Here is a 23,357-nt window from a genome sequence, read left to right on the forward strand (position 1 = left end):
CTTCTGTGCCCCAACCAGAGTTCTGGCAGCCAAAAACCTCCAGAACCCAACCACCACCATGCCCAAGGTCACTCTCCATATGCTTGTATGAGCCTCACCCAAGAGGGACAAGCCTCACCCAAGACAGGATGAACCTCACACAAGAGCGGACCAGCAGGAAAACCCAGCTAGGCGAGAACCCGAGACTGAGTTTTCAAAGCCCACCCAGATCGGTGTGCTTCCACCTCCCAGCTCCCCAGTTTTCCAGTAGCTTGGCAGTCACAACCACAAACTGCCACCAGCACCATGTAAACTCAACAACAGCCAAAACCCAGAGACTATAAACTAATGCTCCTGGAAGAGAGTGCAGCAGAATTTTACAGAATGTGTCCGCACGACCTCTTATACTCTACCTCACTTACTTATTAAAAGTATCACACATTTGTTTGGTTTCTAACATACTTGCTTTTATTCTTTTATATTCAGGCTTAATAAAACAACCAGAACAAAATAAAACAACCCTCACACACTTATCTCTTATTGTGGTGAGAAGTTGCTCAGTGGTGAGATTGGTGTTTGAATACTATCTGTAATGAACTATTGTGAACTACTTTTATAAAAATTTTTTAAAAATTAAAAAATATATTTCCTTTGAATGGCATTTCACATGAAAAACTTTTAATTAAGTATAAAGGTTTGGTATCTGTATAATCTCCCAAGGGGGCCAGGGAAGGCCCCCGCAGCTCTCCCCATCACTGCTGGGGTTCAATGGGCCTCAGGCCGCTTGCCCAGCCAGGGTGGCGCAGGCCATGGGGCAGACCAAGGAGGAAACAAGGACCAAGTCGGTTGATTGATCACTTGCCATTTATTCCATTCTCCCCACACGTCTGTTCCAGTCTCTCTGAGCCCTCCCTCTAGTCTCACACTGCCCTTCATTTCTGTCTCCTCCTATCTCTCCCACTCATTCCCCAAGCTCCCTCTCGCAGCCTGGGCTCTCTCTCTCCATGTGCCTGCTCCTGCATTCTTCTAGATTTTCTCCCTCTGTCTCCCTTGCTAGTCACTCCATGCCCCATCTTGCTGCCTTGTGCTCAACTCACCCTAACTCTCCTGTCTCCCAGATACAGCCAGTCCCATAGCAAAATCAACGTAAGAAAGCCCTTCCTTTGCTCATGGGCAAAATACCACTTAAGGTGTTTTTCTCCTTTCCTCAGTCCAATAACTCAATTAACATCTTAATTAACATCTTAGTTCTACATCTTAATCCTAGTTATTTTTGTATGGACACAGTAAGAGATACATTGAGGCTTGTAGGGCGGCTCTCCTGAGAACATCTTGCCACCGACTCAGACTACCGTGTTCAGGTCAGATTAATCTTTCCTAAACCTAGCAGGGTCCGAATCCAGTTATTACTTTTTGGATCATGACAGCATTTGTCCATGACCAAGCTCTTAACTTATAGTTAAGCATTATGGCACTTTGGCCAGGCCCATCTCAATGTCAGGGTAGCACATAGCTCACAGCTTGCCCTCAGTCCATCCAGTACCTAGTCAGGACCCTGCTTTTGGGGTGCTAGGAAGTAAGAGCAGCTGAGGCTTAAGTCGAGAGAACAGATATCCAGGAGGTAAATATCATTGAGAGTCATTAATTCCCATGTTAAAAAAGCATAGCATTAACTGTCTTCTTGTGTCCAACAAAAAGGACATTGTTCTGAATTAACTATGCAAAGAACCTAAGGAGAAGAGAAAACAATATTTACAAGTCAACAGAGCACAAAGAAAGAAGTTACAAACAAACACAGAGGAATGGGAGCACTGTGATGGGAGTAACCGAATAAACCTAAGCTCCCTGTGGCAAGGCAAGAAGGACAAACCAGTGTTATCCTACAGGTATCTTTATTTTTTAATTTAATTTTTGCAGGGGGAAATACCTGGCTGTTCTCAGGGTTGACTTCTAGCTCTGTGCTTAGTAATCATTCCTGGTGGGGCTTATGGGATCATAAGGGGTGCCAGGGATCAAATTAGAGTTGACCATGTGCAAGGCAAACACCCTACCTTTGTACTATCTCTTAGGCCTGTGTTTTGTATCTTTAAAGTTCTCTCTCTCTTCCAATAAACTAAATCAGAACGCGAAGTTGTAGTTTAAAAGAAACTTATTGCAGACATTCTTCTAACAGAGTCAGTTAACAAGAAAGACAAAACGTTGGGGCCGAAGAAATAGTACAGAGGGTGGGGTGCTTGCCTCACACTCAAATACCCAGTTCAATCCCAGCACCACATATACACCCTCCTCTCAGCCCTCTGCCTCATCACCAGTAGGAGTGATCCATGAGCACACAGCCAAGATAGTAAGCCTTGAGCACCACTTCAAGGATATGGCCTTAAAACTGAAAACAAACAAACCAAAAGAAGGCAAAGGCTTATTCTCCTAGCTGTTACATTTTAATTCAAAGATAAATAAGTAAATTTTTAAAAACAGATGACAATGAGCCCACAAATTAGAGTTGTGTGTTAAAGACTACTCTTGATTTGTTTGTATCCATTGTAGGAGTAGGGAAGCTGAATAACATTTGAGCAGTGAGCTGAATAACAAGAAGGAGGCAATAACAGAATTAGTAAAGAATATTGCTGAGGGAACAGCTAGTTCAATGACTGGTGTCAGACTGAGCATGACATGTTCAAACATTATACACGGGAGAAGAGTTTGAGATGACGGCAAAGAGAAATCACTTGAGGTCTGTAAGTTAGGCCTTTTCTTCCAAGAGAGGAAGAAAGCTATTTTTTTTCTATTTTGGAGTCACACCCTGTATTGCTCAGTAACTATTATGGGGGCTGGGGGAGAATATGCAGTGCAAAAAAGCAAAACTTTTAAGTAATTTTTATGTGCAAAATATTTTATTCGAGAAGCACAATTAATATTTACCAATCCAAGGTTGATGGGCCAGGAGGGCGTTGAAAGCAATTTGAAAATGTCCTTCTAAGTTAATGGGATGAAAGATAGGTTTTTAAGTGATCTGCTTGCTCATAAGCAAGATTCAGTGTACCATTAAAATAATAGTTTTAGGCCATCTTTACAGCATTCAGCCGAAGAGAAGGACTACATGGAGGGCAGGATCCACAGATCCCGAAGGTAAAAAAAAAAAAAACAGGTTCCAAAAAGAGCCGAGATCATCGGGAAGTCCCAGATGGGGTAGGTACCGCATCCCGCCTCCCCCAGATGGAACCCCGGTGACCAGAAGCCTCTACAAGCACAGCTCGAGTATGAAGGAACTAGGACTTTTCCTCAAAACATCTCTCTATATACAAAGTGATCCATGGGAAGTAAACTACCCAAAGTTTCTCTCTGAAAATCATAGTTAAGTTTGGAGCACGGCCACAGCCCCAGAAACACAAGGACTTAATGCATAACCCAGCAGCTTGGAGCAGAAAAGTGAACGGGCTATGCGTTAATCCAGGCCATCAAGTCTGCTGGAGGGGAAAGGGTGTTGCCCCGTTTGCCCTCTCCTCTCTGGAAAGAAAGATGGCGGCCACATGGGAGCCTTGTGAACAGCAGGCATGAGCCAGGGGTGTGGGGGCGACTAAAACCTCATGGGAAGGGGGGCTTCCGGTCCGTCCTTCACGCCCTACCGAGGTCACCAGTTGCCCCCCACAAGCGGCTCTCCAGCACGGCCACAGCCCCAGAAGCACAAGGACTTAATGCAGAACCCAGCAGCTTGGAGCAGAAAAGTGAAAGGACTATGCGTTAATCCAGGCCATCATGTCTGCCCGGAGGGGAAAGGGTGTTGGTCCCTTCCGCCCTCCTCCCTCTGGAAAGAAAGATGGCGGCCACATGGGAGCCTTGTGGACAGCAGGTATGAGCCGGGGGTGTGGGGGCGACTAAAACCTCATGGGAAGGGGGGCTTCCGGTCCGTCCTTCACGCCCTACCGAGGTCACCAGTTGCCCCCCACTAGCGGCTCTCCAGCACGGCCACGACTCCAGAGCACAGAAACCAATTTCTTAACTATCTGACTTTCAGTAGAAATACTTCCAGGGTCAATAAGTAAAATAGCAGAAATCCAAAACCAACATTTAATTCTTGAACCCAGCTGTAGAAAGCAAATCACTTCACAATGCTTTTTCAGCATGTCTGATTTGGGGAGGGGGGTAAACTCTAAATAATAGTGGTGAATCTTTTATTGAAACAAGGAATCTAATCAAAGCAGAGTGTTAATCAAACAAAGAGTGTTAACTAGAATTCATCTGCCGCACAGGGACTGGGAGGGGTGGGGGGTGGGGTTTTATTGGGGTTCTTCATGGTAAAAAATAAGTATTGGTAAAGGGAAATGTGTTTGATATTTGCATGACTGAGACCTAAACCTGAAAGCTTTGTAACCTTTCCTACAGTGATTCAATAAATAAATAAATAAATAAAAATAAAAAAATAAAAAAATTAAAAAAAAATAATAGTTTTAGGGCTCTCACCTTGCACGCAGTTGACCCGGGATCCCTGGTATCTCATATGGTCCCCTGAGCACCGCTGGGTGTGACCTAAGCTGTTATCAAGTGGTTGCTGTGTGTTTAAAGCATTGTGAAAAAGCATTATTTCCTGCATTACTGCAGTCCTAAATAGTCTTTACAGCTCCATTTTCCAGTTGGAAAAAACTTGATGCAGAGAGATAGTATTTGCTCAGAAACATATCATGTGAAAAACGGACTGATATTGGGACTGGAGCTATAGCACAGCAGGTGTGGCATTTGCCTTGCACACGGCCAACCTGGGTTGATTCCCAGCATCCCATATGGTCCCCTGAGCACCGCCAGAGGTTATTTCTGAGTGCAGAACCAGGAGTAAACCCTGTGCACTGCTGGGTGTAACCAAAAAAAGCAAAAAAAAAGAAAAAAGAAAGGACCGATAATGTGAACCTCAAGTCTCTTTGACTTAAGGTTCTACACCCTACCTATATCTTGTAATTTTCAGAATTTCTGAGAATTTTTGGCCTGGAATGACAGCACAGCAGAAGGGCATTTGCCTTGTATGTGGCTGACCCGGGTTCAATTCCTCCTTTCCCTCTTGGAAAGCCTGGCAAACTACCTAGAGTCTCCCGCCCACATGGCAGAGCCTGGCAAGTTCCCCATGGCGCATTCGATATGCCAAAAATAGTAACAATAAGTCTCACAACAGAGATGTTATTGGTGTCCACTTGAGCAAATTGATGAACAACGGGAGGACAGTGCTACAGTGCTATATTTTTTAAGAGATAGTATCTTTATTAGATATGAATTTAAAGGACACAATTTGTGTGAAAATAAAATAGCATTTTTCTAAAATTAAGCTTCTCCTTATATTTGAACTTTCATCCTTTTTTCTTTATTTTTTCTTTTTACAGTGCTATATTTTAAAATGGTAAGGGGTGAGAAAAGTATGAGGCCTTTAAAGTAGCTTAGGCAGAAGACAGAAATTTGGATGAGGATGATCTAGTGAAGATAGAAGTGATGGGAAGTTTGTTTGGAAAGAAGGAAGAATTTGACTGTGTGTTGGAATCAAGGGACAAATGGAGAAAGAAAGGAAAAATCATCAATGACTTCTAGGTTTCAGTTTATAAAAATTGAGGTTGTTAAGATTAGGAAAGGATATGAATGCAGTTGGGAGCATAATAGAAATTATTTAGGGCAGAAAGAAGAAATCTTGTAGGCTGTATTTAGTGTCAAATCTGGAATTTAATGTGTCAGGATCAAGAGCAATATATAACCTCAGAACTAAATTAAGATACTTGGGGAGTGTGTAGAAAGGAGAGAAGGAGGGAAAAACAAGGAAACAATTTTCAGATTGATGCTTATTTTATATAATATTTCCCAGATTCTGGTTTACTTAAACAGTATTGTTTTAAACCTTTTTTTTTTGTTGTTGTTGTTGCTTTTACATAGTTACAAAGTTGTTCATGATTGAGTTTCTGTCATATAATGTTCCACCATGATCCCTTCAGTAGTGTATATTTCCCACCACCAATGTCTTCAGTTTCCCTCCTTCTACCTCCCACCCCTAGTCTGCCTCTATGGTAGGCACTCTTCTCTCTATTTCTCTCTCCCCTTTTCTCTCTCTTGTCTTTCCTATTGGGCATTATGGTTTGCAGTACAGGTTATCATATTCATTTACCTTCTCATTACCTACCTTTACCACTCAATTCTTATTCAGTGATCATTTCCAATAATCATTGTCATAGTGATTTCTTCTCTATCCTAACTTGTGGCAAGCTTCCAACTATGGGCCAGTACTCCTGGTTCTTGGTTATTGTTTCTACTATACTTGGATAATAGTCTCATACTATGTTTTTTTATGTCCCACAAATAAATGCTATCATTCTGTCTGTTTCTCTCCTTCTGACTAATTCTATTCAGCATGATGCTCTCAATGTCCACCCATTTATAAGAAAATGTCATTAACTCAGACCTCTTTTTAATGCCATGAACAAAAGTCAGTCAGATCAAAATGGATTAAAGACCTCAATATAAGACCTGAAGCCATAAGGTTCATATAGAAAAACAGAGGCAAAACTCTCCATGGCATTGAAGCTTAAAAGGCATTTTCAAAGAAACACCACTGATCAAGTTAGTGGAAGCAAAGATAAACAAATGGGACTATATTAAACTAAGAAGCTTCTGCAGCTCAAAAGAAGTGGTGACCAAGATACAAAGACAGCCTGTGGATGAGAAAATTTATTTACTGAATACCCATCTGATAAGGGATTAATATCAAAGACATATAAGATACTGGTAGAACTTTACAAGAAAAAAACATCCAACCCCATCCAAAAATGGGGAGAAGAAATGAAAAGTAACTTCTTCAAGAAGAAATACAAATGGCAAAAAGGCACATGAAAAAAATGTCCCACATCACTAACCATCAGGAAGTCAAAACAACAACAAGATATCATCTCACACAGAGAGACTGGCACACATCAAAAAGAACAAGAACAACCAGTGCTGGTGCAGAAGCAAGGAGAAAGGGATTCTCATACATTGTTGATGGGAATGCCATCTGGTATGGCCTTTTTGGAAAAGAATATCGGAATTCCTAAAAAAAAAAAAACCTAGAAATTGAGCTCCTATAGGGCCCAGCAATAAATTCTTTTGTCCACTTAGTTCGACTTCTATATCTAATGTCTATTTTGTCACAAGAACTGGAAAGATAGTACAGAGATTAAGGCACTTTCCTCACATGTGCTCTTCCCTGGTTCATCCCTGACACCACCCCGAGCACAGCCAAGCAAGAACCAAAAATTAAATAAACAAATACAATAATGCACAATCAATATGCCCTTTTATGTTAGTTTTTGAAGAAACGTAAGACTTTTCTGTGAATCACTGATGGAATATACTTTTTTTTTTTTGCTTTTTGCGTCACACCCGGTGATGCACAGGGGTTACTCCTGGCTTTACTCTCAGGAATTACTTCTGGTGGTGCTCAGGAGACCATATGGGATGCTGGAAATCGAACCTGGGTGGGCCACATGCAAGGCAAACCTCCTACCCACTGTACTATCGGTCCAGCCCCTGAATGTACTTCTTTGCATCTAAAAATTTCTATATTTTTCCCTGACTTTCATCATTTGACTGAATTTTCTGCAGTTTGCAAACAACAATTCATGGGTCAGATCTGAACTGAATGTATTCTGTTGATTGACTTCAGCACCTGGAAAAACAGACTTTTTCCTGATAGCTCAAGTCCTATTATGCTCTTTGTTTTCAGGAGAAATTTGTGTTTTGTGTTTTTCATCTTAGCCAAAGTAAAATACACAATGCCTATTAAATTTCTAATAATAGGGCTGGAGAGAAAGTCCAGCAGGCAGGGTGCTAACCTTGCTCACCTGGGTTCAATCCCCGGCACTGGTCCCCCAAGCTTCTCCAGGAGTAATCCCTTAGTTCTGACTCCAAATTTTGAAATTAACAATATAAAATTTCAATGTCTTTCAAGGACATAGAACAAACTACTAAAATTTTTATAGACCCATAACACTCCCTGTTTAACCAAAGCAATCCTAAGGGGGGAAGAAAGAAAATGGGTGGCATTACATTTTCCAACTTTGAACTACACTATAATGATATAATAATTAAAACTACATGGTACTGGAATAAAGATAGACCTGGAGAACAATGGAACAAAATTGAGAATACCTGGTTAAACTTTCAAATTTATCGACAGCTAGCCTATGAAAAAGGAATTAAATACCTGAAGTAGAACAAAGAAAATGTTTTTAATAATGGAATTAGAATCATCATTTGTTAAAAATAAAATTATCTTATCTTGAACTACTCACAAAAGTAAACTCAGAGGATTAAGGATCTCGATATTAGACCAGAATTCATAAAATATATTGAATAAAACATTAGTGGCAGTTCATTCTTGAAGATACCTTTAGCTAGCTTTGATGTCATGGAGGATTTTACCGACCTTTTCTTCAATGTAGCTTATGAATTCTGGTCTGATGTTGAGGCCTTTAACAGTTTTTTTTATCTTACTTGTGCACGGTGTTAGGTAGAGGTCTGAACCCCTCTCCCTCCTTTTTTGCATGTAGCTGTCCAGTTTTACCAGCATCATTTGTTAAAGGGGCTTTCTTTGCTCCACATTGCATCTCTTGCTACCTTATCAACGTTAAATGATCATATATTTGAAGGTGTGTGTAAGGATATTCAGCTCTATTCCATCATCTGCAGCTCTATCTTTGTTCCAATACCCTGCTGTTTTAATTATTACTACTTTGCAGTACAGTTTGAGGTTGGGGAAGGTTATGGCTCCCATCTTTTCCCCCCAAGAATTGCTTTAGCTGTGTTGTTCCCTGAAGGCTTTCTGCAGCTCATCTTCAAGCTCACTGATTCTGTTTTCGGCTGTTGTCATTCCACTGTTGAGGGCACCCACTGAGTTTTTAATTTTATCTACCGAACACTTTATTAGACACTTTTGTTTATTAGACACCTCTGTTTGTAGCTTTCTTATTTCTTCTCTCATTTCTTCCTGCATTTTATTGGCTGTCCATTCCACTGTTTCTTTTATGTGCCCCTCTAATTTACAGGATGCCTGTTCCACTGTTTCTTTGAGTTCATTGAACATCTTTTACATTTCATCTCTGAATTCTTTATTGGAAAGATTGTATTTTTGGGTATTCCCTGTTGAGGCTTCCGGTTCTTTTCTTCATCCACTCCTCATGGTGGGCATTTGTGCTGTTTCTTCATGTTGTTGTGGTAGTATGTAGGTGGTACCCTCCAGTTCACTACCAGTGTCCCCCTCTCACTGCAAGAAAGGATTCTGCATGAGCTTGGTCGATGGTGGTTACCTTTTCCCTCTTCTAGAACACCACCTTCCTCTTTGGTGCTTCTCTCTGACTTATGTGAGTCCTCTAGTACAGCTTCAGAAGTTGTGTTCTTTTATATTAGTCTTGTTCAGTTTCTTGTGTTCACCATTATTTTGGTGAGATTGGAATAGGCTAGTGGACTATTGGCCTGATATGTTTGGGATAGTCAGGCTGTCCTCCTCAGAATTAGGTAATGGAGATTGAGATGTGAGTTCAAAGTGCTGGGTAAGGGGAAAATAACTGCAGTCAAGTGAGTAGCTGTCCTGGAGGCCATGCCCACCGCCACCACTGTACCTCTGGGTGAATTGGCTGCATCAGTACCTGAGCAGGATTAAAGTCCCACTTCAGATGCAGCCCTAAAACTTGCCAGGGATTCCCTCTGGTCTGGGTGCTCAGGTGGCACCTTGGTTGAAGGGAGATTCTTAAGTCCCCTGTGTCGGTTTTCTGGGCACGCTGCCCCAGAGGTCACCGGACTCTCCTCTATCTTAACTACCCTCCATCCCCCACACCCTTGTGCTAATTCCCAACCATTTACTAGTCCTCCTGGCCCATTTTCTCTGGCCTTGGATAATAGTTTCATATTGTTTTTTAATTTTTCACATCCCACAAATAAATGCAGTCATTATATACCTGTCCCTCTCCTACTGACTCATTTCACTCAGTTTGATACTCTCCAAGTCCATCCATGTATTGGCAAATTTCATTACCTCATTTTTCCTAACAGCTGTGTAGTATTCCATTGTGTAGATGTACCAAAGTTTCTTTAGCCATTCGTCTGTTCTTGGATACTCGGGTTGTTTCCAGATTCTGGATACTGTTAATAGTGCTGCAATGAATATAGAAGTGAAATGGTGTTTCTGCTGTGTGTTTTGACCCCCAGGGTATGCTCCCAGAAATGTTATTTCTGGGTCAAATGGGAGCTCAATTTCTAGTTTTTTGCGTAATGTCCATGTTGTTTTCCAAAAAGGCTGAGTCAGTCAGTATTCCCACCAGGAGTGAATGAGAGTCCCTTTCTTCCTGCATCCCCGCTTTTTTCCTTTTTGTTTATTTATTTCATTTGGATCTTTGAGTCAAATCTGGTGATGATTGAGGATATCTCCTGGCTCTTTCTCAAGAACCAATCCTGGCAGTACTCAGGAGACCATATGAGGTGCTGGGGATCAAATCCAGTCCAGCCGCTTGCAAACCAAACATACTTCCTTCTGTACTATCTCTCCAGTCCCCCAGATCTGTGGCATTTCTATAGACAAGCAAAAGACTTTATGAGAAGGAATAAAATTTTATTGATAATGGCATCTTAAAAACTTGAAAGCATCTACACGATGGAATACTATACAGCTGTTAGAAAAGATGAGTCATGAAATTTGCATATAAGTGGATCGACATGGAGAGTACCATGTTAAGTGAAATGAGTCAGAAAGGGAGGCACAGACATAGAATGACTTCACTCATTTGTGCAACATAAAGTAACATAATGGGAGACTAACATCCAAGGATAATAGGGAAAAGGGCCAGGAGGATTCCTCCACGGCTTGGAAGCCAGACTCACATGCTGGGGAAAAGGGCAGCTGAGATAGAGAAGGGACCACGAAGCAAAGGATGCTTGGAGGCCCTGCTTGGGATGGGGGATGAGTGCTGAAAGTAGACTATAGACTGAACATGATGGCCTCTTACTGCCTATATTGAAGGCCATGACACCCAAAAGGAGAGAAAGAGTAAGAGGGAATGTGCCTGCCACAGAGACAGTGGGCGTATGGGGTGGGGGTGGCAGGACGGATATTGGGAACATTGGTGGTGGAGAATGGGTAATGGTGGAGGGATGGGTACTCAACCATTGTATAACTGAAATGTAATCATGAAAGTATGTAAGTCTGTAATTCTATCTCACAGCATTTCATTACAATTTTTTTAAAAAATTGAAAACCTAGGAATATGACTTCTTAATTCTTCCTAACCTACTGTGTTCTATGATCCACACCCTAGACATTATAAATAGAACCACCCAAATTTCAAATTTCAAATATCCTTTCCTTTTAGCTCACATGTACTGCAATCACCCTTTGGCTACATCAAAATCTATAATAAACAAAAAAAAATGTTCATTAAAATAACAAAGCCAGGTAAAAAAATTCTATTTCCATTGCTAATACTAAATCACACATGGGCAGTAGATACACAGCATATTACTTGATTTCTGCATTATGTTACTATTCAAAATTTAAACAAAACAACTTCATGCTCTTTCTTCTTTATTCTCCTAATTCCCTTGACCTTCATTAATCATAGTCCTTCATGTTTCATAAATAAAACTGAAATTATTCAATGATGAGTCTTCTTTCTGTCATAAAATCTACCAACCCATTTGTCTGTATTTGCACTTCCAATTCAGAGCTTCACTTAGGTGTTTGTCTCTCAGAACCTTCACCACATTGAATCTCTGGGTTCCATGCTCTCTTGCCTTAGCACAGGTATGTATCTCCAGTTATTCAGTTCATTTTGCAATCAACAATGAATCATTAATTTCATTCTAGTAATAAAAAACACAACAAAATTTTAAAATCCCTTATTTCTCTTACCATGCCACTTCTTTGCACAGCTCCATAGTGAAACTTTAATAAATGAATACAATCCCTTACTAGTCTTTCCAATTCTAAATCTAAATTTACTTCTTGGTATTCACAAAAACTATTCTTTCAGAATCACCAGCAATCTTCACATAGCTAAGTTCAAGGAGTATGAGTCTATTCTCTATCATTGTTTATCTCCCAATTTTATCTAAGGAGATACACAGCACCACCCTCTGTCTTACACCATAAATTTGTCCTAATAAGCCTTTAGTGCCTTAATTAGCCTAATTTCCTCTGCTCTCTTCTCTAATTCCTCTTAAAGTCATAGTCTTTCCACCTAAAGACTAATAATCTTACTTTTCTTCTTTTCACTGTGAGCACCTTGATTTAAGCTATATTATCTCTCACGTCTTTTGTACTAAAAGCTTCCTACATGCTCTTGTTATTTCTACTTGTTTCCATAGCAGCCAAGGTGATCTTTCCAAATTACATAAATCAGTCCTTGTAACTCCATTGCTGAAAACCTTTCACTGCTTTTTTGTTTGTAGTTAAAATGAAATTTAAACTCTGAATCATGGCTCCTAAGACCCTTCTTATGGAAACAGTATTTATACTCTTCCAACCCCCAGAATTCTGTAGAGAAAACTTTCTTTCTGCAGGAAGAATAATATGAAAATTCCCTCTTTCTCTCATATGTTCCTCATCAGCTTCCTCCTTCATCTCATCCCTTGAATTATCTTTCTGTCTCTGGTGAGATGGGGTACAGGAACAAAGAATATGTCTCTCAGAGACTTCTGGAGCTCTTCGTGTTGGCTTTATTCTCTTCTACCTTTTGCTAATTGTCTAATCTGGACAACAGGGGAGAAAGATTTATTAAGTGATGGTGGTTGCAAGAGAGCCAGTAAATCCTTTTGTAGCTATTCTAAAATCAGAAAATTCATTAATACAAGTGCTATTTTGGTTTCCATCTAATCTGACAACAGGTAGCGCATTTGATTTCCAGGTTACCCACTGACCTGGGTTCAGTTCATGGCATTGCATATGGTTTCTCAAGTACCACCAGGAAAGGTCCCTGAGCACAGAGCCAGAAGTAATCACTGAGTATAGCCAAGTATAAAACAAGAGAAAAAACCCGCAGCTTTGTTTATAGGAAAGCAAAAACTGATAATTCAGATGCAAAAACAAAAACAAATTCTGCAAGTAATCTTGTAAAACTAAGAAGAATTCCTCAAAGAAAATGAAGTCGTCAATGGGCAATGGTGGAGGGATGGGTATTCGATCATTGTATGACTGAAATGTAATCACGAAAGTTTGTAAGTCTGTATCTCATGTGAGTATCTCATGTGAGTATCTCATGGTGAGTCATTCAAAAATATATGAAAAAATGTAAAAAGGAAATGAAATCTTCAGAGGGAAAAATTGAAGACAGAATTGTAGGAGGTAATAGACCAAGCTGAGACAGAAGGAAACATTAAAAAATCTTATCTAAACACAGGAGCAAGTCTAACATATATAAAAGAGCTACAAGAGCCCAAGGAATCCCTCCCCAACGGGACTGAAGATAATTTAAAAAATCCGAAACAGAGGTATTGACTGAGGAATGAAGACAGAGGTTAAGTGTAGCCTCTGAAACTGTGGAGATTTGAGAACCTTGAACCAGAATGGGCTATGATAACATGCAGCAGCCTATTCTCTGTAGCAGCTGTGCCTTATGTATGCCCCAGGGCAAAGCTATTATAATAGCAGAGTCCACAGTCATCAGGGATATGTCCTGAGGGAGGCTCTTTGATGCCTATTGGCTTCCCACACTGTATGTGAAATTATATTAATCTGTGAGTGTTATTCATAGAAGGGTAGTAACAAATCATTCTACTGAAATCAGAAACAACAGAACACCCACTCCTGATTTAGACTTGTGAATACTGACTAAAGATCTCTAAGCCCATGTGAAAGATCTTAGCCATAAGGATTGAAGAAAAGCCATCTTCTAAAAAATAACCTGAAATTTGTGCTAGTCTACTGATTCCAACATCTTTAAAGGTTATATGATTCTAAAAGTTTAACCATCTTCTTTAGGTTCTCCAGTTTAGTGGCATAACTTTTTTCATTAAAATCTCTGATAATTCATGAATTATTCGATATTCTGTGGTATATTCTGTAATATATTATATATATTTATTTCATCCGCTTTCATTTCTGTTTCAATTTATTTATTCATGTTTCTAGTTAAGTGCTGCCATCCTCATTTTTTTCCAAAGAACAAGCTCTTGGTTCATTGATAATCATTTTGGCATTTTATTTCATTTATTTCTCTTCTAATTTTTATTTGTTTCGCCTTACAAGCGGCCAACATGGCCGACCCGAGTTCAATTCCTCCGCCCCTCTCGGAGAGCCCGGCAAGCTACCGAGAGTATTCGATATGCCAAACACAGTAACAACAAAGTCTCCAATGGAGACGTTACTGGGCCCGCTCGAGCAAATCGATGATCAACGGGAGGGCCTTTACCTTTTTTACCTTTTAATTTTTATTATTTCCTCCTTTCTACTGAATGAGTTTCAATGTTCTTTGTTTCCTTGTTCTTTAAGATGAAATATTAAATAGTTTGTTTGAGCCTTTTATATTTACTTATGTAAATCTGTATTGCTATAAACTTTCCATTTAGTATTATTTTGTTTGCATCTGGTATATTGATAGCATATAACCTCAATTATCATCCCCCCACCATCAGGAATCATTTTATATTCTCTTTAGAAACATAAAATAGGAAAATTTTGAAAAAATTATGTCCGGGAGTATGGTGCCGCCAACAGGTCAACCTGTACCTATGGGTCGAGTGCATCAGCATCTTGATGGTGCCTTCGGGCTTCCAGATACCCCCAAATTGCAGCTGTACTTTTGTCTGGACCCCAACAAATTGGGACCAAGTTTACCAAGAAATTAAACAGCCAAAAGTTAGGTATGTGGGAGCCATGCCCACAAATTACTTCCAGCTCAGCTATACAAGCTCATTTATTGGCCTTATTTCAGAGACCCATAGATAAATCTTTAAAGAAATCAAAAGCAACAGTTAATCTTGGACCCACACATGGCTGGACAACTGGGGTAAATCAGAGGGGGCAATCCACAATCCAAAATCGCCACCATAACCCCTGACTATCTCCACCGTCTCAGGATGGACCTCACTAAAATATAATCTGCTAAAAATTTAGGTGTACGGGTTTTGTGACTGAAATCTCCAGGCTTTCACGGAGTTGGGGTGGGCTACCTTCCCCCACTTCCCAATACACATGGAAACACTGGCAGTCATCCCCACGTACCAGCACCACCATGTAAACTCTATTACTAGCCTTGATTCAGAGACCCATAAATAAATATTGAAAGAGATCAAAAGCCAGACACACAGCAGCAAGACACCACAGAGCCGGAGATCTCTCCGGGCCCCATACTGAGCCAATTTCACTGGGGCACCCCGCATGGAGCAGGTGCAGTCTTTCTGCCTAATCTAGAGGGAATCCCAGCGACCAAGAGCTTCTACTAGCAAGGCCTAGGTATGTAGGTTCCAGGACTAAATCTCCATGCTGCATGGCGGCAGAGGTGCCGGGCTATCCCTCCCCAGCTCCCTGCCTGCTTGTCAGCCTGCAGCCCACACTGTGCCTCCAGGCACCACCAACAGCCCTGGTTCAGAGACACCCAATTGAATCACAAAATGGATTAGTGCCCCACAGAAATGTCTCTGGAACCCAACCATTTACAATCTAGGATTCCAGAAGCACACAGCTGTGGCAACCCAAGATTTTCAAAATGAGCAATTGACAATAAATGATCTAGCATATACCCCTGGCAGGCATGATTGAATGGTGATGGAAAAATTTGAGCAAAACATAATGCCCAAAAGTAGATAAAGAGTATTGGAGAAATTTTCTGCCATGAAGGCAGGGTGAAGACTGGGTTGCAGGTGAGGAGGGATGTACTGGGACACTGGTGGTGGAAAGTGTGCACTGGCGGAGGAATGGGTGTTTGATCATTTTATGGCTAAATTTCAACATTAAATCTTTGGAACTGTATCTCACAGTGATTCAATAAAAAAAAAGTAATGTGAAGTTCATGCCCAATTCAATTAGCTTAATCAATGGCTGAATAAATAGCAGTACTCTTACATTAAAAAATAAAAAAAGAGAATTATTTCCTATTTGATGCAATGATTATTCAATAGCATTTTGATTAGAAATGTTTGGATTTTCTTTTACTTTTGTTTAAAGACTAATTGCTACTTTCATAGTATTTGCTTTGAGAAGACACTTGATGTGACTTTGATCTTCATTACCTTATGGGAGCTTATTTAGTGTCAGCATAGAGGACACTATGTAGTCCATCCTAGAGAATGTTCAATGTACAATTTGTATTGGACAAGAATGTGTGTTCTGTATTTAGTTGGGAAGAGCTCTGTAAATATTCATTAAATGTCCATTTGTTGCAGTTGATCAACTAAGGTTCTAATTTATTTTCTGTCTGATTGATTTTTTTCTATTGGTAAGAGGGAAGTCAAAGGTCATATTATTATATAATTGCTGCTCACGCCTCCCCTCAAACCTGCTAACAATTTAAAAAATATATTTGTATGCCCTTTTACTATATGCCAAGTGTTAAGTCCACTTGATGTATTAATCTTGACAGAGAAGTCCTCAGACTTCTTTTTGTCAAGGGAAACTGCATCACAGAGGAATTCCATCTCAGAATTCCAACCACCTTAAGTTTTAGTTAATGTTGCAGTATTTTTTTTATGTAGGGGTACTGCTATTTATTCAGCCACTGATTAGCTGATTGAATTGGGCATGAACTCCACCTTACTTTTTTCCACAATTTTATTTATTTATTTTTTTCTTCTTATATTTATTTATTGAATTACTGTGGGAAAAGTTACAAAGATTTCAGGTTAAAGTCTCGGTCATACAATGATCAAACACCTCTCCCTTCACCAATACTCACTTTTTACCACCAAGAACCCTAATATACCCCCCTCCCACCCCTCTCAATGACTGTGAGGCAGATGATTTCCACTTAACTCTTCTCTACATTGATTAAATTCATTATTTTAACAAAAGATGCACCATTATTGTTTAGAATTTCCTCCCACCCCCCAACAATCAGAATTGCTGAAAAGGCATTGTGAAATACTTTGTTTTCTATAGCTGGTTATGAGAATCATATAATGATTTTAGATTTCTGCAAAGAGCCAGATAATTACGAGATTGGTTTCTGTGCATCTGGTGTTATGGCTGTGCCTGAGAGCCACTCATAGGGGGCAACTCGTGACCTCGATAGGTCGTGAAGGACGAGCCAGTACCACTCCCCTTCCCATGAGACTACAGTTGCCCCATCACCGCCACCTCATACCTGGCTTTCCTATAAGCTCTGAGGCAGCAGCCACCTTGATGCTGCAGTTTTCAAGGCTCTTTCTTGGACCAAAATGCTACAATAATTTCAAGGTCGGCTTCATTATCTGTGCAGTTACCATTTCAAGGAAACTATGTCTCAAATTCTGTTCACAGGTAATTGGATAAACTATGCCCTACACTATATCAGGATGTAGCATGATTCTGTGATCTATGTGGCCACATAAATCAGACAGAAAGTCCTAAAATTATTACTGCATCTGTTAACAACCCAGACACACTTTCTATTGTGAAAGTTCCTATAAAGCTTCACTAAATTTAGATTCATTGGAACTTCTTTTTCTAGTGCTCATTCCATGCAGAAGTCTTTCTCTTCTTCTAATAGACCTTTATTATCTGCTGCTTTAAGCCTTGTGTCCAGTAATCATTCTTCGATGACCTGAAAACTTAGGTCCACTTGGCTATTACATGGCAGATTTATACTGGCGATGTATCTGTCTTTTTCTCATCAGGTGAAATTCTCAGTTAATATTTGTTCAATCAAGAAGTTTTTTCCTTTCTTAACTCTTTGGAACACTTTACAGAGTAACTGTTATTTTTCTTGTTGCTGTCCATACATCTTATGTTTTCTTTATTTTCAAAATTATTTTCCATTCCTTATTTTATTTTAAAAAGTTGTTCACAATAATTTGCTACATTTAATATTTCAACACCAATCCAACCACCATTATACCTACCCACCACCATATTCTGAGTATTTCCATCTTGCCCCAAAAACCTGGCCCCAAAGTAGCACCTAAATAATTTAATTTTGTATTGCTTGTTTTGAATAAGTCGCTAAAACTGATCCAAAGAACTTTCCTTAAAGTATGTGATGAGTGTTGTATTTCACCCTGGAGCCAGTAAGCTCTTGTATAAAAGATTATCAACATATAAAATGTCGTGGCCACACAGTCCAGGAATTCTAAAATTTTAGATATTATTATACAGCTGAAGTTAAATTTAAATTTTTTAACTGGTTAGTGACTTTGGGTTCTGGGAGCATCTCTGCAGTATATCATTCTGTATTGTTCTCTTCTGAGAGCTTTATTTGTGGGTCTCTGGAGAATGGCCATTGATGAGTTTAGATGGCATCAGAGGAAGTACCTGGGAATGACTGCCAGACTACTGGAAGCACAGAGAGGTGGTGGGAGGTTGCCTACTCCTGACTTTGTGAGAGCCTAAAGATTTCGGTCTCAAGACTCACATACCTGGGTTTTCAGCAAATTAACTCATGGATGAAGTTGTTTGAGCCCACTGAGAGTGGTCTTGAGCATGGCAGTGCTTGGATTCTGGAGGGTTTTGGCTGCTAGGGCTCAGTTGGGGAGGGCAGGGAGGGGAACTCACCCGCCTCCCTCTGGATTATGCTGATGAGACAGACTGGTGCAGGGTCTGGAGGCATCTTTATGGCATATTGTTCTGTTTTGCTCTCTTTTGAGAGGTTTATTTGTGCGTCCCTGGATCATAGCATTTAATTAGCTTAGATGGTACCAGGGGCATTTCCTGGGCATGACTACCAAGCTACCAGAAGCACAGGGAAATGGGGGAAGGTATCCTATTGTTAATTCTGTGCAAGCCTTGCTTTCTGTTCTTTTTTGATGGTTTTCTTTACCTTATCACAGATACACTCTTCAGTTAGTGTTGTTGCTTACATCTGAGAGTTTAGAGAGCTCTCATATTCCTTGATCCTTACCGTATGTTTGAGAAAACATTTGCATTAGTCATTTGATGCAAATGAGGTCTTCCTTTCTTCCTGACAGGTGCTATGTGATAGTTAGAATTGAGGACATGTGCTTGACCATGGCTTGGTGTCAATCAAAGGTTCATGACCATAAATTCTAGAGGCCCACTGCATTCTGAGTTTGGTCTTGTCATCCAGCTGATCCCTTGCATTAAGCTATAACACAAAGTCCATTAATCCTGGACTGCACCCCTGGGGTCAGTGTTGTTGGAGTCTGGTGGTGGCTATGCTGTTTAAGTACAGAGGACCTAGATGGTTGGTATGGAGGTGGTGCTCATGAATGCACGACAGCTGTAAAAGGGAACAGATTTTTACATCTACTAGGGTGTTTGAATTTGCTATTGACTAGCAGCAACTATAGTGCAAAGGTCAAGCAGACCTGGGTAGCATTTTTTTTTCTTTTTTGGTCACACCTGGTGATACTCAGGTGTTATTCCTGGCTCTGCACTCAGGAATCAGTGCAGAGCCATGAATACTGGTGCTTGGGGAGCCATATGGGATGCTGGGAATTGAACCTGCATCCACTGCATGCAAGGCAAATTGCTGTGCTATCTCTCCAGCCTTGGGTAGCATCTTGTTATACAACTAAAATGTGGCTATTCCATAAGTTTTTGGATAGGGCTCCCAAATCGTGATCACAGGCCTAGGGTTCTCTTCTGGCAATATTTAGCCAATTGGACTGGTGGTTCCATGTTAGAGTCTGAGGATCTGATGCTTTTTCAGGCCACTCCAGTGGTGCTCAGTGGCCTCCAGATTTGTCTGTGGCAATGCTTTGTGGTATCAGATAACAAGCTGGGTTGGCTTCATACTTTGTATGTGCTCTAATCCCTATGCTATTTCCTTAGCCCTGTATTTTTTTTTGATGGGTGAGAGATGGGGTGGGGTGGGGTGAGAAATAAATTTTCAGCAGTGTTCAGGGAGCCCAGTTGGAACTTCTGAGATGTCTAGCTCATCAGTGTTGGTCTGAGATTGGTAGGACCAAAGATGTTGCTCAGGACAAGTTTTTATGGGGAATCATGATTTTTCAACATAGGGCAACCCAGTATTCAAAATCAAGGTGTCGAAATACACCTGTGCACTACATTTGAGCAGGCCTGAACAGTGACTAAGGCTTGAAGTCAAAGATCTTTGCCGTATTGGAATAGGCCGATGGGAATACCTGGGTTGCAAGATTGTGACTGCCTCAGGGTTTGGGGCTGAGCAGCAGAGCATGATTTTGGACCCATGCATGCGTGTGTGTATGTGTGTGTGTGTGTGTGTGTGCTCAGTCATGAACCAAGTCTATACTGCCTTGGAGGTCTTCAAGACTGAAAGTGCCCTGAAGCACTTGTGCACAAACATGGGGAGAGGCAACAGCACTTCAAGGTTGCTCTTGCCTTGCAGCCTTAGGATGTCATTATGAGTTCAACAGTACTGTGCTTCACGGGGTAACCTGTGTCAGGGTTAAAGAACTCTGGGACCTCAAGTCACAAAGCATAGTCTTTATACATTGGCACTCACAGACATAGATTTTCTAGTAGATAGGGACTTTAAGAATGTACTGGTCCATTGTAGTTAATAAAATTGCATATCTAAAGTTATAACAGTTTTTCTATTCTTTCTGGGTTTTTGGTAACAGTACACAGTACTTTGTGATCACATAGTGCTGAGGATCAAACCTAAAACACTTAGGGTTAGCACTAGACCTTACAACAGCAGACCTTACCCTGGCCTCATAGGTCCATTGTCTTTCTCTTATAGAAAAAGAAAATTTCAGTAGGAAACAGGCATTGAAGTTGAAACAGCTTTTATTTGGAAGTTTTGAGGAAGGGAGGGATATAGAGGGGGAGAGAGAGAGAGAGAGAGAGAGAGAGAGAGAGAGAGAGAGAGAGAGAGAGAGAGAGAGAGAGAGAGAAAAGGGTTCAAGAGAGAATGAGAGAATACAGGCTTCTCCAGAGCGGAGAGTGCCTCAGAACACATCACAGCTGTTAAGTATGAAAGTTCACATCTCAAGAGGGGAGATATGGGTGACGGGTGATGTGTGCTTGGGCACCATGCTGCAACACATGCATGGAATACATATGTGCTTGGTAAGCACATGCACATGACTTTTGTTCCAAATTGTCTTTTATATGGTTTTCCCCAAGATGCTCTAAACTGGGGCTTTCTACTTAAGCCAAGGGGTTGAGTTGGGAGCAGAACTGATCATACTGACATTCCTTTCATGGTCTTTATTCCTCCTGGAGCTTCTCTAGGAGTGGGGGGTCCAACCTTCTCTGGGTTTGTTCTGGTAGTTAAAAAAAACAGGTCTTGTCACACCTTAGTTTCTATTTCAAAAGGCGAGTCGTAGAAAACTTAGGGCTAGTTGGTTTTATTACTCCCAAGAACTCATTGCCATGGGGGTGAGTGGGACCCCTTTCTCCATCTGCCTGCTTCAGAAGGAATGTTAACTATACTTCTTATTGCGTGCTATTTTTCAATACAGAATAATTTATTGTGTACTTGAAGCTAATAAAATGTTATGTATTTCAATTGAAGCAAAATAATTGCAAAGAAACCTCACCTCCCACGTACAAATATTCGTTCTGCGTGGTACCTTTCAGTTTTTTTTTTTTACAGTACCAAACAATTCTAAATAAAGCACCTTAGTCATTTAAACTTTTATACAAAATCCTGGAGTTTTTACAGTGTGTTTGATGGGACATACTATGAAAGTTTAGCTTTCAAAATATTTAGGAAATGATGAACACAATATAAGCGAGAGACTAGAAAAGGGGCATTTCAACTGTCAGTCCAGAAGTCTAGTTGGGCTAACAAAAGATGTTTACTTCCCTACCTGCTCCCTTCCAGAGGGCCTTTGGCCTTGCTCCAGAACTCAGACAATTTCTATAGGCCCCAGTATGTGGTGCTCTGTCTTAGCAGCCCTGGCAGTCTCATTTAGTGCGCGAGACCATTTTCAAGGAAGAAAGCTGGCCCTGTATCTCAAAAAGGAAGAGTGTGCACCTACAGTCGGGCAGCAGTGAGTATCACTGTGGTGACTCTCGATGTTTTGAAATGAACTGAACCGTCTTCGTGATTCACGTCCGTCACTTGTTTCACTGGGGCCCCGGGCTCAGTCCTTGACGTGCACACGCAGGCCCCATGACCCTGAGCACTGCCAGACGCCAGGCTCGAGAAGCCCTGCAGGCCCCATCCTTAGTCTGCTCCTGGTGAGCGGCCAGGACCCCCCTGGGGCTGAGGGTCACAGAAGGCGCGGGGCAGTGCGGGTTTCTCGGGGGTCCAGAGCGAGTACCGCAGAGATGACAAGGTCTCCCCCAGGTCGCAAGGTGGAGTTGGGGCTCAGCACCGGGCACGGGTTCCCGGCTAGACGCTGAGCAGCAGTCCCTAGCGAGGACGGTTCGGAGGAGCCATCAGGCGAGCTCGGGGGTCCACACTTCCGGGACCGGGGACGCACCGGCCCGCTCGTCCGTGGGCCAACGGGGCTCCCCGCGGCTCGCCCCCCGGCCGCCGCAGCCCACCCGCACAGCGCGACTCCCGCGACCGACCCGGGGACTTGCCGGCGTCTCCCGCGCCCGAGCCCAGCTCGCGGCAGCCCGGACCCCGCGAGCGACGCCGCCGACCGCCCCAGGCCGGCGGGCCCCGGCGGCGCGGTCGGACCCGGGCGCCGCCCACGCACCGCGGCACGGCGCACGGGGACTACGCATGCGCGCGGCGGAGGCGGGCGCTCGGCGGCGACGCAGGGCAGACGCACCTCGGCCCGTCCGGCGCTTCCGTCGCCCGCCCGCGCCGCCGGGCACTCGCCCCGCCGCCAGTCGCGCGCCGCGCCCGCCCCGCCCCGCCCCGCCCGCCCGCCCCACGCCGCGCCGCCCCGCCTGTCAGCCGCGGTGGCGCCGCCCGCAGCAGCCGCAGCCGCAGCCGCAGCCGCAGCAGCAGCAGCAGGCGCCGCCGACGCAGACGCAGACGCCCGCCGCAGCCCCGTACCCTCGCCCCCGCCCCGCGGGACCCCGCAGGCTGCGGAAGAGTCGCGGCTGGAGGGAGGCGGCCGAGCAGCCCGCGCCGGGGAACTGCGTTTCGCGCGCCGGGGTCCTCCGCGTCTGCAGAGAGCATGGGTGAGTGGCGCTTCCCCCGCATCCCGGGGCTGCTGCCGGCCGGAGGCTCCGGGAGGCCCTTCCTCGGGGGCGCGCGGGGGGCTTGGTGCGGGCGGCGGGCGCGCGGGTCTCCCAGCGCCTTCGGCGACCTCGCCCGGCCCCGCCCGCCCGGGCGACGGGAGCGCGCCCGGCCCTGCCGCCCCGCAGCGACGCGCTCGGCCCAGCCGGGCCCGCTTGCCCGGCCCCG

At 42.7% G+C, this 23,357-nt stretch overlaps 1 protein-coding gene across 3 annotated transcripts in view; it reads left to right on the top strand.

Annotated features, from left to right (window-relative positions):
• The first annotated feature begins 22,984 nt into the window (after window positions 1-22,984).
• The window catches only part of RAP1GDS1 (Rap1 GTPase-GDP dissociation stimulator 1), a 247,978-nt gene continuing 247,605 nt past the window's right edge, over window positions 22,985-23,357 (top strand). For all 3 annotated transcript variants that reach the window (XM_056132662.1, XM_056132663.1, XM_056132664.1), the window contains exon 1: window positions 22,985-23,131. In XM_056132662.1, the coding sequence (XP_055988637.1) occupies window positions 23,128-23,131 (4 nt within the window). In that variant the 5' untranslated portion in view covers window positions 22,985-23,127. The remainder of the gene's footprint in view (window positions 23,132-23,357) is intronic.

The sequence above is a fragment of the Sorex fumeus genome, unplaced genomic scaffold (assembly GCF_029834395.1).
Source record: "Sorex fumeus unplaced genomic scaffold, SorFum_2.1 ptg000095l, whole genome shotgun sequence".
In the NCBI taxonomy this organism is placed as follows: domain Eukaryota; kingdom Metazoa; phylum Chordata; class Mammalia; order Eulipotyphla; family Soricidae; genus Sorex; species Sorex fumeus.